This window comes from Scardinius erythrophthalmus, assembly GCF_964197995.2.
Source record: "Scardinius erythrophthalmus genome assembly, chromosome: 18".
Lineage (NCBI taxonomy): Eukaryota > Metazoa > Chordata > Actinopteri > Cypriniformes > Leuciscidae > Scardinius > Scardinius erythrophthalmus.
Genome location: NC_138238.1, coordinates 26,813,468 through 26,832,758, shown reverse-complemented (window position 1 = coordinate 26,832,758; position 19,291 = coordinate 26,813,468). Strand labels below are relative to the sequence as shown.

General features: G+C 40.1%; 1 protein-coding gene across 1 annotated transcript in view; it reads right to left on the bottom strand.

Annotated features, from left to right (window-relative positions):
• becn1 (beclin 1, autophagy related) overlaps nucleotides 1-19,291 on the bottom strand; it is a 92,384-nt gene that overhangs the window by 58,568 nt on the left and 14,525 nt on the right. Inside the window, exons 2-3 of the mRNA XM_081392124.1 lie at nucleotides 9,475-9,605; nucleotides 9,298-9,362 (exon numbers count right to left, since the gene is read on the bottom strand). Of these exons, the coding sequence (XP_081248250.1) occupies nucleotides 9,298-9,362; nucleotides 9,475-9,605 (196 nt within the window). The remainder of the gene's footprint in view (nucleotides 1-9,297; nucleotides 9,363-9,474; nucleotides 9,606-19,291) is intronic.

Genomic DNA, 19,291 nt, shown 5'->3' with positions numbered 1-19,291 from the left:
ATTTAGATTTTTGCTACTGCTCTTAGTAGTACTGTAAATTAAGAAAGACATTTCCCATGCCCCGGAAATGTACATTTCTTAGAGTTAATAAACAATTAATCCTGAGTGTTCACGGGACAAATAGGTTAATTGATTGTAATATTAATTTACGACAGATTAATTAATTATATTAACTAATCCAAATATTCATAATCAATTATAACCAGTTATTATTGATTATTAATATTTCATAGAGCTAATTTGCTACAGCCTCAATGTCCATCTGGTAAGTCTAGATGTTGTCTTAGGAGCGTTAAAGGCCCACGACAATGCTGCATGGTCAGTGTATACTGCAAAAGGGTACCCCCTCCAGGTAGTAATGCCATTTTTCTACTGCCCATACAACAGCTAGGCATTCTTTCTCCGAAGTTGAATAGTTTAGTTCTGCTCCCCTTAGACTTTTTGAGGCATAAGCGATAACAAATTCTTCATTATCAATCTTTTGCACAAGTACTGCTCCAAGTCCGATGGCACTGGCATCGGTTTGTACTTGAAATGAATGAAGAAAATTTGGTTGGGCCAGCACAGGGGCTTGTTGCAGGGCTACTTTCAGACTCTCCACACTCTGCTGACATTCTTTGGTCCAAACCCATGGAACGTTTTTCCGCTGCAAATGATACAAGGGGGCAGCAAGCTCAGCGAAATGAGAAATGAACTTGTGGTACCATCCTATCAGGCCTAAGAACCTCTGCAAGGAAAGAAGATCATGAGGTATGGGATAGTTGGTAATAGCAGATGTCTTTTCCGGATCCACTTCCACCCCTTTTCCTGAGACTACATGGCCCAAGAATTTTAGCTCGGTCTTGAGAAAATGGCATTTCTTCAAATTCAGGGTCAAGTTGGCCTTCTGGAGTCTACAAAAGACTGCTTCGAGATCCTGAAGATGCTGCTGTTTAGATGGAGAGTATACAATAATATCATCGATGTATACAAAACAGATGCTGCCTCTCAACCCCTCTAATACCCTCTCCATGAGACGTTGGAAAGAAGCTCCAGCATTTTTCAGCCCGAAAGGCATTGTCAAAAAATTATATAGGCCAAAGGGGGTGATGAAAGCAGTCTTTTCCTGGCTTCTCTTCTCCATCTCCACCTGCCAATAACCCGATTTCAAATCCAACGTGCTAAAATATTTGGCTCCATGCATGGATTCTAGAATATCATGGATGAGGGGCATAGGATAAGCATCTTGAGGCGTTTTAGCATTTAAACGTCTGTAATCAACACAGAACCGAAAGCTTTGATCAGGTTTAGGCACAAGTACCACTGGGGATGCCCAAGGAGATTGTGAGGGCTCAATGATGCCATCTTGGAGCATCTTTTCAATCTCTTCCCGAATTATATCCTTCTTTAAAGGTGAGACTCGATAGGCTTTGCACCTAACTGGGGGGTCATCAGTTGTTATTATCTGGTGGGTGGTTAGGTTTGTCTTCCCCAGCTTGTTGGAACAGACAGAAGGCCATGCGTGCAGCAGCTGTTGTATTACCTGAGGATGGCTCTGTATCAGGTCATCCCTCAATAAAGATTCCACCACAGTTACTGACTCATGTACTCCAGACTCTAGGGGCAGTGCCATAAACACACTGATAACCTGTTCCTCCTGCTGGCTCCATAATTGTTCCCCAAGGGGCTGGCAGAGAAAAGGAAACACAGTCAACCTTGATCACAGTTCATAACTATGTTCTCCCACATGTAAACGTACTCCAGTTTGACTTAAAAAATCCAGGCCTAATATAAGGGGAAAAGCAAGCTGCTGGTCTGCCATCACATAAGTGTCAACTGTCCACATCATTCCATGCCACTCATAGGTAATATGGACTCGGCCTTCTGAGGTTTGGGCCTTCCCATCAGCTAACATGAAAGTCCTGTTGAAATGTTTCCTCAGTTGCTCACCTGGCTTAGCCAACACTTCCCACAGCTGTCTCTGTATTAAAGTGAATGTGGAGCCAGTGTCTAGGATAGCTTCCACTTGCTTGCCCCGAATTCCCAAAACCGCTCGAAGCAACGGAGGGGTGGAAGCCTGCACCAAAGCTAGATGTTGACTTGGTCCAGACAGGGGTTTGGAGACATTGACATGACGTGCTGTTGGATTCTTCTTCCCTTTTTCATTGGCTTTCATCTGATTTATTTTGGTCCAATAGTCTCTTTTGGAATTAATATCTCTTTCCACCAATGACCCAACCTTGACCAATTGCTCCACTGTATGCACAGCACCCCTTAGGCTTCCTGCTAGAGAAGGATTACGGTTATTTAGGATTCTTCTAACCACTTCTTCCTCAGGAAGGTCAGTCTTCCACTTAAAGCATAATGCCCTATAGTCATAAGCAAAATCTCTAATGCATTGATCAGGACCTTGAATCATAGCTTTAAGTTGTTCTTCGACCTCAGTGAGATAGTCAGTGGGAAGGAATGCTCCCAAGAAGGCTCTTTTAAACTCATCCCAGTTATGGATCTTGTTTCTTTCTGCCAGCCACCAACTCCTGGCAGGGCCAGAGAGAACAGCATTAAGGGTGGCTACAAGTTCGGTGTCTGACAAGTGTCTGAGTGTCAAGAAATTTTCACATCGCTCCACAAACTCCACTACATCACTGGTTTCTCTGGTTTCTCCAAAACTAGGGAATTCAAAATGAATTGGGGGTTTAGGGTAGGAAGCAGCTGGTGTAGTTGACTGCATTCTTTCACTATCTAAATTGGCAGTCCCAAAAAAACGGTTAATTGGAGTGCTGGTTTTCCTGATACTTCCTTTCGCCACTTTTCATCCCTTCTTTGAAGACAGTCTATAACTCCATTCTCTAGCTTAGCCAAAGATCTTTGCATGAAATTTTCAATGTCATCAAACCGTTGATTCACCGCTTCTCTGAATACAGCTTCACGGTTTACTGCACTTTCACTGAATGAGCGAAGACCATCTTTCAACGTGTTAATTTCAGCACGTAATTCTTGGACTGATTGAGAGAGGTTTGATATTGCTAAATCTGTGTTTTCAATCTCATTTCTTCCCGGATTTACAACAGGTTGAGCCTCATCATCACTCTCTTCAGCTTGACTGTCAATATACATTTCACCCAACAGTGAGCTTATCTCTACCACGGATCCTGGATTCCGGTATACATTTCCAGGGGGAGCAGGTTTGAAAGGAAGGGACTCTGCTACACCCACCTCATCTACTGGAATTAACTCTGCCTCTGAATTAGAATTAGCAGTTTCCATTGCAAGTATAAAACACTGTTTGACCAAAATGATAAATAACAAATCAGATAACAGAGTTAAATCAACTCATACCACCATTCACATGAGTGTTCCCCGTACGGGCCACCATCTGTAACAAACTGGACTAATAATTTAAATAAACCAGTAGTCACTCAAAAGTTCAGGGTACTCACACTGCATTAATGAATAAGGGGAATAACTGAATAAACCCTTGTAATCAGACAAAGATAGGCATAAGCAGGTTATCCAACAAGGTATATTAATAATTCAATAGTCAAATCAGAAAAATTACACTTATCCGAGAGTCCTTGATCAAATAGTCCATGCTTGAGAAGTATTGTCCTTATGTGTGAATCCGTAGTCCTTGAGCCCCAAAAAATAAATCAAAATGTCCAAGGAAAAAGATAATAATCCTCCAAATGTGATGAAACAGCAAAAACACCCCGAAAAAACAAGTCTTCTCTTGAATCTCGATGGGTAAATAATCCATAAGCAACTTCAAAGGAGAAGGCTAAAAACTACCAATCCATTTCATTCAAACAGGATCAACTCACATTGCTCTCTCCCACTTGCTTGGGCATTTCTCTTAAAGAAGGCCTTCCTTCCTCTAGGTGCTCTCCTATCAAAATAAAAGTCCATTTTGCTCACCCCAAGATGTTTCTCCCCCACACATAAAAGTCCCACATACAAAAAAGACAGAAATTCAACTAGGGCCTGAAACCAATTAAGTCATCCCTATACATATTTTACACAGTGTCTGACATTCAATGTCTTCCTCACATTGGTAAAATAAAATATATTTGTGTATTTCTCTTAGCCCCAATATAGTGTCACAATAGGTCATCTCATACCTGGCCGAACCCACAATTATCAGGAACCACAGTCCATTGGAGTACTGGAAATGCAACCAGGCCCGTTTCCCTGCCCTCACTCCTCCTGCACGCAAGTACCTGTGTGCGCCCTGCACAAGCGTTGACAGTGAACGGCTTTTTAGCGTTGCCTCTGATGTGATGGATGAAAAGAGAAATCGAATGGACGGTGAAAAAGCAGAGATGCTCATTTTTGTGAAGAAAAACCTACCTCTGGTATTAAAAAAATAGCTGAACAAAAGCCTACCGGTCAGCCAAAGTTGTCACCCTAGTTAGTTGGACTGAAAAGGTTTGCACGACTCAAGTTCAAGTAAAGAATAAGATGTCCTTGTATTTTTTGCAATACAGAGAGCACATTGTTTGTCACTGAGTTGTTACCGGACTGTCTGTGGCTCACAAGATAATATGTGGAGCTTGGTTTTAAGTTTGATTATACTTTAAAGTGGGTCCTCAGGACTGAAGTGGAGGTCTGGACTACAGCTGCTTGTTTTGTGCACTTGAAGTGTTTTCTGTAAGTTTCAGTACAATGTCATGTTAACCACTATGTTGGGGGAGCATTTGGTAGACCTGTTCCAGAAGGAAAAGATGCAAAAAAATTCATTTGAATATTTATTTGTATTTATTTTACTCTTAAGGACTGAAGTTTCAAAGTCTAAACTTAAAAATAAAATGCGGCACTGGCATATAATTTATTGTCCAAGTGAAATAATTTACCTGTTTTTCAGGGGTGAATGTCTGTCTAAATAATATAAATGATACATTTATGGTAGAATCAGTACAAGAGAGAAACTTGGGTATATATATATATATATATAGATAGTGCACATGGCACCAGGACACCCTAGGCCGGAGGTCGATGATCGACTTTGTGGTCGTTTCATCTGACCTCCGGCCGTATGTCTTGGACACTCGGGCGAAGAGAGGGGCGGAGCTGTCAACTGATCACCACCTGGTGGTGAGTTGGATCCGATGGCGGGGGAGGAAGCTGGACAGACTCGGCAGACCCAAACGTATACCGGAGCAGGAGCTTGGTTCGTATTGCCAGCAGTAAGTCAGACTTGTTCCCGGTGCGTGTTGGACTCCGGCAGGGCTGCCTTTTGTCGCCGGTTCTGTTCATAATTTTTATGGACAGAATTTCTAGGCGCAGCCAGGGGCCGGAGGGGGTCGGGTTTGGGGACCACACGATTTCATCTCTGCTCTTTGCGGATGATGTTGTCGTGTTGGCCTCATCAGACCAGGACCTCCAGCATGCACTGGGACGGTTTGCAGCCGAGTGTGAAGCGGCTGGGATGAAAATCAGCACCTCCAAGTCCGAGGCCATGGTTCTCAGTCGGAAAAGGGTGGCTTGCTCGCTTCAGGTTGGTGGAGAGCTCCTGCCTCAAGTGGAGGAGTTCAAGTATCTTGGGGTCTTGTTCACGAGTGAGGGAAGGATGGAACGGGAGATTGACAGGCGGATCGGTGCAGCTTCTGCAGTAATGCGGTCCCTGTACCGGTCTGTCGTGGTAAAGAAGGAGCTGAGCCGCAAGGCGAAGCTCTCGATTTACCAGTCAATCTACGTTCCTACTCTCACCTATGGTCATGAGCTGTGGGTCATGACCGAAAGGACAAGATCCCGGATACAAGCGGCCGAAATGAGCTTTCTCCGCAGGGTGGCTGGGCGATCCCTTAGAGATAGGGTGAGAAGCTCGGTCACTCGGGAGGAGCTCAGAGTAGAGCCGCTGCTCCTCCACATCGAGAGGGGTCAGTTGAGGTGGCTCGGGCATCTTTTCCGGATGCCTCCTGGACGCCTTCCCGGGAAGGTGTTCCGGGCATGTCCCACCGGGAGGAGACCCCGGGGAAGACCTAGGACACGCTGGAGAGACTATGTCTCCCAGCTGGCCTGGGAACGCCTCGGTGTCACACCGGAAGAGCTGGAGGAAGTGTCTAGGGAGAGGGAAGTCTGGGCATCCCTGCTTAGACTGCTGCCCCCGCGACCCGGCCCCGGATAAGCGGTAGAAGATGGATGGATGGATGGATGGATGGATATATATATATATATATATATATATATATATATATATATATATATATATATATATATATATATATATACATACACAGTATATATAGGTATCGGCATCGGACAAAATTAGTTTGAAAATATCGGCATATTGAGTATCGGCCAAAATCCAATATCGTGCATCCCTAGTTGATATTTACGCTTTCATTTATACAGGCTTGAATTGAGTACTAATATAGAATTTACTTAGTTTTTTTTTTTCTTGCCTTAACTAACCTTTTCATGTTAATTACACTGTTTTTTTCTGTAGTATTTACTTAACCATTAAATCATTTTTATCAGTGTACCCAGGTCTGCAAATTCTTATTGATAGTTCATGTCTCACTGTCTTGGTCTAAGTATTTAAGGAAACGTTGCAACAGACTCAGGGCCTGAAGTCAGATCAGCCCGTAATGCTGATTGTCCTCCAGACTCTCAGCATTGTATTTTCCTGAGGTCAGAAATGCATCTTTTACTCTTTACTTCAGAGCATTTGATGTTATGTATTGATTCTCTTTGAACTGGCTATGTAATTGACCTAGCAGTAAGCCCCTCCCCTCAAATGCAGATGAGCCAATGGCAGTTGAGTATCAGTTGCACAGGGACCGGAACTCGGACATCTTTAGGTTTCAGCGCCATAGAGAAACAATGGAAGATCTGAAGCTCTCATCGGTTTGATTTTGTTTATGCTACAAAAATGGTAAAACAATGTGCCTGGGGTACTTGTAACACTGATTCCAGGAATCCTAAGAGGATGGGCATGGGTATTCATGTATTGAATCATCATATTGTGCGTGCATTCACCAGCGCGTTTCAAAAGTGTGATAGGATTTGCGAGAACGGACCAATTATCTGCACAATACGACTGAAGCCCGGTTTATTTATAATATCAATGAAGTGGACGCAGTAACCTGGTTCCCTAAGGATTCCACCTCAATTAAGACAAAAATACAAATTTTATGGTTGTCATACTCTCATTAAGTTACAATTAACGTTGTTAGTGAATTCATGTTATCGTACAAACCTAAATGGCTAAATGTTCTCACGTCATGTACAGTGTAGGTCAAAAACACAAATGAAGGTCTTCATTTCAGTGCCTCTCCATATTAAACTGGTTAAATGTAAATTAATTTAATCTTACCCTTTGGTACATGAACAGTGTTGATCCTGGATGTTGTCATTGCATTCTGATCTGTAAACCCTCATTTCCAAATTAATCTTGTTACCCACCATATTTATTTTAAAATCTTTTATATATCCCTCATGGCATATTTAAGTCCCACTTGAATGCTCCTTTACAAGAGGTTGTCCATCTGTGTCCAAAATTTATCAAAAACATCTTGAAACAGCTGTCATTGTAAGACAGTTAGCCACTCCGTTTGTTTGTCCGAGTTAGCAACATGCAATTGACCTGCTTACAGATAGGTCAATTGGCATGATACATTTACCTGACTAATAATAAATTGTTACATTTGAATTTATTCTGACTTACTCTGAAATGTTTAACTCGTAGATTATGTAGTATCGATTGTTACTGCAAATCTGCTTCCAGGATTATGTGGATACTAGATCTCAGATTAGATTGAGTATGGGGCACGTCAGGAGAGATTCTAGATTTCTTACTTATGCAGTCGCATTCACTATAGGGGGCTAGATAAAAATACTATTAAAATAATAAGCATTGGGGCAGCATTATTTTTATAGTACTAGCCATAACCTCTGGTTACTGTTTCAGCTTTATTCAAGTTGTTATATAGTTATATTATTAACTATAGGGGACTAGATCAAAATATTATAGAGATAATAGCAAGCATTGGGACAGCATTATTTCATAGTACTAGACAATCTCTGATTATTGTTTGAACTTTAAGTTGTAATATAGGTGACTGTAGGGGGCTAAACAGAACTGATATTTAAATAATGGCAAGCATGGGCGGCCTATTAAATAGCATTGGCCATAACCTCTGATTAATGATCGGATTGGTGAGTCTGTGACCGTGGGATAGATAAAAGATCAGCCGGCGCAGGACCCTGAGTGACATTGGTAACCGAATGAGCGAGCACAATAAGAGTAAAGAGTTAAATAGAATAATCAAATGTGTAGTTAAACTAAATGACAAATAATCAACGGATTCTAACCCAAATTCGAGGTTGTGATAAAATGGAGTCAGATAAAAGTAAATTGGAATTAAACTACCTTGCCACACTGAAAAGACAGAACACGCAGGAAACCTTCACCCCCTTATTGGACGGGCCTTACACTGTTGTAATTGCAGTGTAAATGCATTCACCTCTAAGATTTTGTATACATTAACATGGATAGAAAACAATGCCCCTGGAAATCAATTTATGGAAAAGTTAATTTCTGTCATCTCGCTGTATTTTGCATATATAAATATATAAGCAAAGTTAAACATATTACATTTACTATAAAACCAATATAATTAATGCATCACACTTGTGAATTTACCTTCAACTGTTTTATCTTCAACATTTCGTGTGTAATTGTAATTTTAAGTGTAATTTTAATAATTATAAATACATACTATAATAAATGTTATTTTTATTATTAATATTATGGTACAAATGTATAATTAAGAAAGTTCATCATTTCTGAGGGAAAAAATGAATAAGGTTGAGGCCAAAAAAACTCTATAACTTGACCCTTAGCAGGACTCAACTTGCTTAAGGTGAGCCACTGACTTGACTTGCTTGGTTTGTGTGCACTGCGAATTGAGACTTGCTTGTGACTTGTTGGTAGGGACTTGAAACTTACTTGCGACTTAAACCCGTGTGACTTGCTTAACAAACAAACTTTGATGTTGGCTTGAGAAGCCTGATGGTAATATTGTAATCTGTTCATTTACTTATCCAATACATTTTTAAAGTCTTTATTTAATGACAAATATAGTAATAATGTGAGCAGCCTTCATTGTTTGTTACCAAGGCAACCGCTTCATTTACTTATCCAATCAATTTTTAAAGCCTTTAATGAAAAATATAGTAATAATATGAGCAGTCTTCATTGTTTGTTACCAAAGCAACCGCTGCATTCCATACCACTTTTTGTGTTTATGGAAAAGTGGCTGTACACTTGAGAGCCAGCAAGATCACAAAGAAAGCTTGCTGGTGTGATTTATTCACCTCAGGGAAGCTGCTGCCCTCACTGCTATTCGACTGTGTATTCGCTGTTACTGTCACTAATGGAGCTGAACAAAAAAAAGACAAGTCAAACTCAATCTACTTTTTAATGGAATGACATAATTTCTCTTACTCTGTAAAGAGACCAGTTTACAGTGGTGTAGTGCTGTATGGTCATACCCGTGAGTTCATGGATGGTCATTCTGTCCAAGACGTTGAAGGATGTGTCGAGCTTCAGTGGCTGACTGCAGCGCTGACAAACAAAACTCACCTGCATGGTGTTGCTAGAAAACTTCAATCCCTCCATGCTGCTGTAGAAACATAACACACACACACACACACACTGTTACAGGAGCTTTTTGGACATTCATCTAGGCAGTGTCCTAAATACAATACAGTTTTGCTCTGAAGTTTACATACCCTCTGCAGATTATTCAATCTTAATCATTTTAACAAAATAAGAGGGATCATTAAAATTGCAACATGTATTATTTAGTACTGTCCTGAATAAGCTATTTCACATAACAGATGTAAGTATTTTGTGGAGCTTCAAAAGGGCAGTACTAAATGGAAATAATATTATCTATAAATAAAATAAGAAAAATGTACACATCACTGTTCAAAAAGTTTTCACCCCATCTCTTAATGCATTATTTCTCCTTCTTGGGCATCGGTGAATGTTTTCACCTTTTCAATGAGTTGTTTATGAGTTCCTCAATTGTCCAGTTTGAAAAGATGGATCTCAAAATCATAGTAACTGTTGGAAAGGAGTCAAATATGCAGAAGATGCAAGAAAACCATTGAACGTGCAGGGTCAGAAGGCTTTTTCTGAAAAACAGTGCCCTGCTTAACTGCTCAGGACAAAAAAGGGACTCATGAACTACTATCACAAAACATAAAAACAGTCCAGGTAAGAGAACACAATATTAAGATTTAAGGGTATGTAAACTTTTGAACAGGGTAATTTTATATGTAAACATCTGTTTATATACAGTATAATATGCACGTGTGTGTGTATCCCATGCTGGCAGAATGAGTCGTAATCAGAGGTGGAAAGTAACTAATTACAAATACTTTCGTAGAGTAGATTTTTCTATTTTTTCTACTTGAGTATAATAAAATTTTGGTACTTTGGTTTGGTATAAAATATTCAACTTGGCTACATTTATTTTTCACAGAAAGTACAAAGTACTTTGACAAAGGTGCCGACGGAGCAACAGGGTAAGCTGAAATTTGAAACTACTTTTCACTTTTCAAACTACTGCGTTGGAGCCTTGTGTATGGAGCTAATAATATGACAAAATGATTTGAATTTGAATTGTGTAAATTTGAATTATTGGCAAGTGTAATTAATAAAATTGATTATTATGTAGATTTTTAAATAGTTCTGAATTTGATTTCTTTAAAAGAATATTGAACATTTGAAATGTAAAAAAAATGTTTGTTCTGAATTCTTAGACTGCAAAAATCCAGTTAAAAAAATACAGATTCAAGTTTAAGATGAAGAAATTTGGAACTTCAAATTCAGTTCTAAAATTAAAAACGGGGAACCACGTGGTGGTGGTTCAAAAGAATCCGTGTATCATTCGTTTTTCAGTCATTTTTTTATTTAATATTAAGAGTAGAAAAATGAGAAAACAGCTTGAATATTAGATTTCTAATATTCTAATAATTCTAAAATAGTATTTGATGCTTTAAAGTCATCTAAAGCCATTTCATAGCTTAATGTGAGGGACAGAAGAATATTTACATTGTTAAATTAAAGTTCAATCCAAATGCAAATTCTCATTGTTAGCAAATGTTTACATGTAAAAAGAAGTTTCTGTCTATATAAAGAAATGCAACGAGAAGATCATGCTGATTCTGTACCTCAGATCACCCCTTGAATGCTGAGAGTCGTCGGGACTCTCAGCATCATGTATTTCCTAATGTCAGGTTCGCATCTCTTCTCTTTATTCCAGAGCATTTGATGTTTTGTATTGATTATCTTTGAACTGATTACAAAACTGGCATGATATATTTACCTGACATAATAAATTGTAAACATTTTATTCTAATGGACTTAGGCATTATTTTCAGTAAAGAGTTAAAAAGAATAGTCAAACAATCGCTCACATTTAATGATGCACAGATATCATTAAAACCTTTCCATTTATGGAGTCAGATGAAATAACAAGAAAATACATATGAGAAAATGTATTTAATTTAATCAAAAATACGCAAAGACCTTCCCCGCTGACCGGATGCCTCCATTGGGCCAATTGAGCGCAGGCTTACACTGGTGACCGTGTTAAATGGTGGGGTTTCAGGTCCTCCACTTCAGATGTGAGGGAACGACCACAGCAGATTTGCCAATTCTGAAAGCAAAAACTGACGCGATATTAAGCTGTATAATAAACGCAGACTTGCTCGTTACATGATTTTGGTATTCTTGTAAAGATTACAAATTATTGGTATGATCACCTGTAACGGCTAAAGTAAGGTAAATAAATGTCAACTTGGCACGGGTTTCGAATGCGCGCAAAAATAGTTGCTCCACGAGACAACTCCTATGATGTAATTTTCCGTCATGAAAATGTGTCCGCCATTTTTAATTCTTCTACATTCTTAATTCTACTTTTTCGAATTCCTCCTAGGACATTGCTCCGATTTACACGAAAATGGAACCAGATCATCTTCAGACCATGCCAGCAAAGAGTTATCAAATTCATGTTGATTTGTCAACTCATTATCGAATATCTCCGCAGTGCTTTATCGTATTCAGACCAAACTTGGTACATGTCATCACAAGCATGACCTGTGGCGACATGCTGCGTTTCGGCTAATTTTTCTTGAATAACTTCTGAACGGTTTGCCCAAAAATAAAAAAAATGGTCTCGTTAGATTCAGGGCGGAATTGATATCCAATTCATTCATATCAACTATTTTAGGCATCGGCCATTTTAAATTTAGTACTAAAATGCTGTATTTTCTGAACGCATGAACGTATCGTTACAAAACTCAGTATGGGTCATCAGTACGATGCCCTGAAGGAGTCTGAGAGGTTTCGAACCAGAACCACCGAGTGGTAAAATTAAATGTTCAAATGCTTATAACTCTGGGTGTGGTCGACTTATTTTCACAGGACATCTCCTTAGATTCCTGAGTCCTTGCCGAGTCCAACGATACCAAACATGATAGGTTTCGCCTTACGGTTTGTGTAGCGTTGTGATTTAGCGCTTAAAGGCACACTATGCAAGATTTGTACCTTAATATAACAGCTTCGAAGTCATTTTCGATGGTAAACGAACTTGTAGTAGGGCGAATCATCCCAATAGCAAAGCAGGAGGGGACGGCGCTGGCAAAACCAGCAATGCAGGTTTGAGAGGTGGCGCCCCGCCAAATCTCGCAAGAATCACGACTTGCTTTACGGCACGACGTCACATACATCAACAACATATGAAGCAGCCTCTATGTAAGACACTAGCACGCATATCAGACGTGAATCATGGCAGAGTCGACAAAGAAAGCGCGGTCGGAAGAGTCAAGGGTTGAGTGCAGCGACAACTCTGCGTGAGTGGTATTTACAACAGTAACATTAAATACAAGTACTCCACAGCGACTGTTTGACAGAATCGGAAACTGCATAGTATGCCTTTGAAGGGTTACAAATTTTAAGAATCTATTTCAGATATGCTTCCTTACATAACATCACGGTGAAGAATACTGATTTTAGCATTTGAGGTTTTAATTTAGATTCCAATATAGACTGAGAATGATGAACTACAGACTCTGAAGAATAAATCTCTTCTGCTTATAAGATCCATCTCAAGTCTCCTGGTTTTTGCTTCGATGAAGGAATAAAAAGTTTCCAACACCTTTAAAAAACATTTGCCAATAAGACCGAGCAAGACAAAACCTCCGTAGGAAATTTGAAAATATAGGTTGTTGGCTAATGCCCAAATGTCAAAATATTAATAGTAAGTGGCAAGAAAATGCAAACAAAGTCATGTGTGGGTAATTTATGTGTTTTTACATATAAATGTCTATAACTTCAAATAAAAATTTGATATTTTCACCAAATTTGGCACACATCTATGGGCTCACTCTGAAGACACATACAAAAATTTGTGGGATTGTGCCTCTTGTTGGTGCTATAATAGAACAAAACATGAAATTGAGGAATAATTGAAATTCCAATAATTTGAAAATTAATTAAGAGAATTAACTTGAATGTGCAGCAATTTGTACAAATAGAGAGTATGTAGGCCTACTATATTTGTTGTATCCATTAAATAAGAGCATTTAGTTTCATATTTGTTCAAATATTTAGGGCCCAAGCCCTGAAAGGGCGAAGGCCCTATTGTTTTCGGTAGGATTATTTATTAGGGCCCAAGCCCTGAAAGGGCGAAGGCCCTATTGCTTTCAGTAGGATTATTTATTAGGGCCCAAGCCCTGAAAGGGCGAAGGCCCTTTTGTTTTCGGTAGGATTATTTTTAGGGCCCAAGCCCTGAAAGGGCGAAGGCCCTATTGTTTTCGTTAGGATTATTAGGGCCCAAGCCCTGAAAGGCCGAAGGCCCTATTGTTTTCGGTAGGATTATTAGGGCCCAAGCCCTGAAAGGGCGCAGAGCCCTATTGTTTTCGTTAGGATTATTAGGGCCCAAGCCCTGACAGGGCAAAGGCCCTATTGTTTTCGTTAGGATTATTATTATTATTATTAGGGCCCAAGCCCTGAAAGGGCGCAGAGCCCTATTGTTTTCGTTAGGATTATTATTAGGGCCCAAGCCCTGAAAGGGCGAAGGCCCTATTGTTTCCGGTAGGATTATTTATTAGGGCCCAAGCCCTGAAAGGGCGAAGGCCCTATTGTTTTCGGTAGGATTATTTATTATTATTATTATTATTATTAGGGCCCAAGCCCTGAAGGGGCAAAGGCCCTATTGTTTTCGTTAGGATTATTATTAGGGCCCAAGCCCTGAAAGGGTGAAGGCCCTATTGTTTTCGGTAGGATTATTAGGGCCCAAGCCCTGAAAGGGCGAAGGCCCTATTGTTTTCGTTAGGATTATTATTAGGGCCCAAGCCCTGAAAGGGCGAAGGCCCTATAGGGCTTGGCGACGTGACGTCACGGCTATAGCGCCGCGGTGGCTGATGGGAAAAATCGCCATTTTGTGAGGCCACTCGCGCGCCAAGGCGCCGAGGAAGTTTTTGTTGTTTTTGGGTGTAATGTTCGTTCACAGTCACACGATCGACGGGGCATAAAATTAGATAGCGGACTTTTTTTTTATTGTTTCCCGGCCTGGAAACAGAATGAATGGAGTCATGTGTACGAAGTGACCAAGCGGAGATGGATGGCCTGGATATCCGCCATAAGACGCACGGACATACATTCGCAAACATCCCAAGATCATTGAAAGTGTGTTCCAGGCATTTCATCCGGGTAAGTGTATAAATTTCACTTAGTAAATGATTGTGTGTGTTTTTTCCCGAGAGTAGTAGACATATGTTAATCTGCATTTTCTAACTTAGCACTATTCTGTCGACTTTGCGGCAGTGAGCAAGCTAATTTAGGCTAATAAAGTGCGCTGAATGAATGTGATCAAAACAAAGCACTCAGCTGAGCCACTCAGATATTCCGAGGAGTAACCCAGCCTGAACTAGAGAGTTATTTTTGATCACTGTGACTGAAGCACGAGAAAAATTCTCTTTACAACACTTTAAGTATGTTTTCCACATGAGTTCAACTGGAACTGAAGTGTAAAGTGTGTGTGTGTGTGTGTGTGTGTGTGTGTATATATACACTACACACACACGTGCATTATACACTCATATACTATATATATATATGCACACACACACACGTGTACTATACACTCGTATACTATAAAACTAGGGAATACTATACAATAACACACACACACACACACACACACACACATACACACATGGCACTTAGAGGCTTTTGCATCTGAACTCTTCATATATATATATATATATATGAAGAGTTCAGATGCAAAAGCCTCTAAGTGCCATCTGAAATTTTCTTCTAAAATGATCATTTTTATCAAGCTTGTATATTTAAGTTCAGTAATTTCACTTAAATGGCAATGAAAATGACCTATTGTCATTTCGTGAAATTACTGAACTTATACAAGCTTGATAAAAATTATAATTTTAGAAGAAAATTTCAGATGGCACTTAGAGGCTTATGCATCTGAACTCTTCATATATATGTGCGTGTGTATGTGTTATTGTATATTGTTCCCTAGCTAATATAGTATATGAGTGTATAGTATTCCCATTGTTGCTTGCAATAATTTTTTTAATATGGATACTTTTGTCTCCCCAAAGGTAAACCAGCATATGAGATGGATGAGTCTCATCCAGACTGGGCTCCAACCCTGCACATCGGTCACTTTGAAGTCAACAGCCACAGTGTCAGATCGGCATGGCCGCAGACAACGTAGACATAATTTAAGTGAATCTGAGGGAGGAGGCCAAAATGAACAAAACAACATGAACGAAGATGAGAGAGATGGAGTCCAAGCAGAGGCAGAAGAAGAGCATGGGGATCAAGCAGATGCAGGATCCGTGGAAGAGGAATAGATAAGAGAACAGACAGAAACAGACAAACTGTTTCTTTGCTCAGTTCTGTGAGCAAAGCAGTGCAGAACTAACCTGTCTTTTGCAGGAAAATATGTTGTTTAAGTCTGAGTTAAACAAGTTGAATATGGATGAAGAGTTTTTCAAAGAAAAGAGAAGATTCAATATTAAACAGGACTTCCATGTTTTGCAATTTTGTTGTCAATGATTACTACTGTTATGCTTCTTAACAAACTGTTGCCTGGCGATTTAGTGTTAAATGTGGAAGACACATGTTATAGCACACCTTAGGATACATGTTGAAAGGGTAATAGGTAGCTTGCACAATAAGTACACACTATTACATAACACAATACCATTTAGTTTGTTGCTTCCCTGTAAGGATGAAGAATTTACCCTTCTTGATAGGATAGTCAATGTTTGCTGTTTTCTAGTTAACACGTATACAAGGGTTGTAAGGCCAGATGAAACAGAAAAGTGTGCATGTTGAATGGTAAAAATAATTTTTTGGTATTTATTTGGTGTGTGTGTGAAATGTGTGGTACCTTCCTGAGATTGAACATGTTTGTTTTGTGTGTGTGTGTACATTCCTTAGAATGAACATGGTATACTATTTGTACATTAAATACTTCAGATGAAAATAGATGACAATTTGATAATTAAAAACTTTAATAAAACATTTCAAGTTTCTTGTGCATCTTGTGTTGAACTACTTTAAAACACTGAATTTCATGTTACAAATTTTATATACAGCATGCATTTTGGGATTTTGACGCTGTAATACTTCCGCTTCTGTAATCATACCACGCAGATGACAGATGTTGTTGCCTGGTGTACTCTTCTACAGCTGCTGCCTGCTCGTCAGACACACTTACAGCATTCATGTGCTTGTCGCAGGACAGCAGACAGGTCACTGGCATCTATGCTTTCATCACACAGGGATACGCACCTTTGTACGAACGAGGGTTTTCACAACTCAGCGGTTTTTAGGCTTCCAAGTCATGGACCCAGCCATTTGTGAACTGAACGTGGGCTTCCATAGATTTATAATTACAAAACTGAGCCTCGAAATATGCACTCACACCACAGACTAAATATAAAAAAAATATCTGGAAATGTCATCTGAGTTAAATCGTCAGGGTCTCGAGTAACGTTAATCTCTTGCAGGCACCTCATACGGATCCATATTTCCGATCAATTACATCTTTTCCATGTACCGTTTTCTTGCGTCAGGTAGAAGTTTGTCTTTGTATAGTACATTTCGTTCTTTTAATCGACTTTTCAACATTGTTTTCGTGTAGTAAGTGGTTGTTTTAAGCATAGACAGTATATAAACGTCTCGCCCGATGTGGCCTCACAAAATGGCGGCGCCCTATTGTTTACGTCCCAGAATACACTGCGCAGTGACGTCGGGTGCCAAGCTCTATTGTTTTCGGTAGGATTATTATTAGGGCCCAAGCCCTGAAAGGGCGAAGGCCCTATTGTTTTCGTTAGGATTATTAGGGCCCAAGCCCTGAAAGGGCGAAGGCCCTATTGTTTCCGGTAGGATTATTATTATTATTAGGGCCCAAGCCCTGAAAGGGCGAAGGCCCTATTGTTTCCGGTAGGATTATTATTATTATTATTATTAGGGCCCAAGCCCTGAGAGGGCGAAGGCCCTATTGTTTTCGGTAGGATTATTATTATTATTATTAGGGCCCAAGCCCTGAAAGGGCGAAGGCCCTATTGTTTTCGGTAGGATTATTATTATTATTATTATTATTAGGGCCCAAGCCCTGAGAGGGCGAAGGCCCTATTGTTTTCGGTAGGATTATTATTATTATTATTAGGGCCCAAGCCCTGAAAGGGCGAAGGCCCTATTGTTTTCGGTAGGATTATTATTATTATTATTATTATTATTATTTTGTCAACCTTTCGGCCACTTTTGGGGCCCTTAACATGCTCGAAAACTCTTGAAATTTTGCACACAGGTCAGAACCCGCGGCCATCAGGGCCGGACTGAAGCTGGTACCCGGGCGTGGCAGAGGGGCTCGACAGCGCCCCCTGGAACGGGATCCGAACACTTGTCCATAAATCAGACACGCTTGCATGTAATAATATGAAACTCGGTACACATATAGATCTCATCGGGCCGAACAACTTTCGTGCTCTAAGTTTTACGCCAGCCCAACAGGAAGTCGGCTATTTAGGGTTGTTTGGAAACGCATGCTGTGGAATTTAATGTACTCCTCCTAGGGAATTCATCGATTCGCCTCCAAACTCGGTGTGCATGTAGTCAAGACATTGAGGATGCTAAATTGCGGACGGATTTTTGATATCTCGAACGGTTTGGCCGTGGCGAGGAAACGAATTTATGGCGAAAAAATGAAACAGGAAGTGTGTTATAACTTCTGCATACATTAACTGATCTTGATGAAACTTCAGCAGTGTGCTCATTGTAAGAGGCCGATCGCACAGATGTGACTATTGTGAGTCAAAGTTATAGCGCCACCAACAGGCAGCAGGAAGTACATCACTATTAAAATGCTTTGAAATCACTGTCTTATTTTTACCAGATTTGCTTCAAACTTTATGTGTACAATGTAGACACATGGCAGATGTAAACCTGTGAAAGGATTATTGATATCTTAGATACTGTTGCCGTGGCAACGCATCAAACTTTAATATTTTTTTTATGCTTTTGAGACTCTTAACATACTTGAAATTGCATGAAACTCGACAGACACATCACATTTATTATCCAGTAGACATGTGCAAAGTTTCAGAAACGGGCGTGGTGAGGGGCTCAGTAGCGCCACCTTTAGTCATAAGTGGGGGGAACAAAACTTGGTATGTGTATTGTTCTCATCAAGACGGACAACTTTCTAATTTACATGAACCATCTCCGACCAACAGGAAGAGAGATATTTTGGTTTGAATGTGGATTTTCTGAAGAATTTTCTCTCCCTCTCTCTGTGTCTGTGTGTGTGTGAGGGGAGGGGGGGATTTGACTATTGCTTTTATATTGTTAATCAAGGTTTCAGGGGCTTTTGGGGTCCTTAACGTGCTCAAAAACTCTTGAAACTTTGCACACAGGTCAGAACTCACGGCCATCAGGGCCGGGCTGAAGCTGGTACCCGGGCGTGGCTGGGGGGCTCAACAGCGCCCCCTTGAACGGGGTTCTAAAACTTGATCCATATATCAAACACGCTCGCATGAATTAATATGAAACTCGGTACACATATAGATCTCATCGGGCCGAACAACTTTACCCCAGTCAAGTTTTACGCCAGCCCAACAGGAAGTCGGCTATTATGGGTTGTTTGGAAAACGCTTGCTGTGGAATGTGAAATACTCCTCCTAGAAAATTCACCGTGTCCCCTTCAAACTCGGTGTGCATGTAGTCAAGACTTTGAGGATGCTAAATTGTGGACGGATTTTT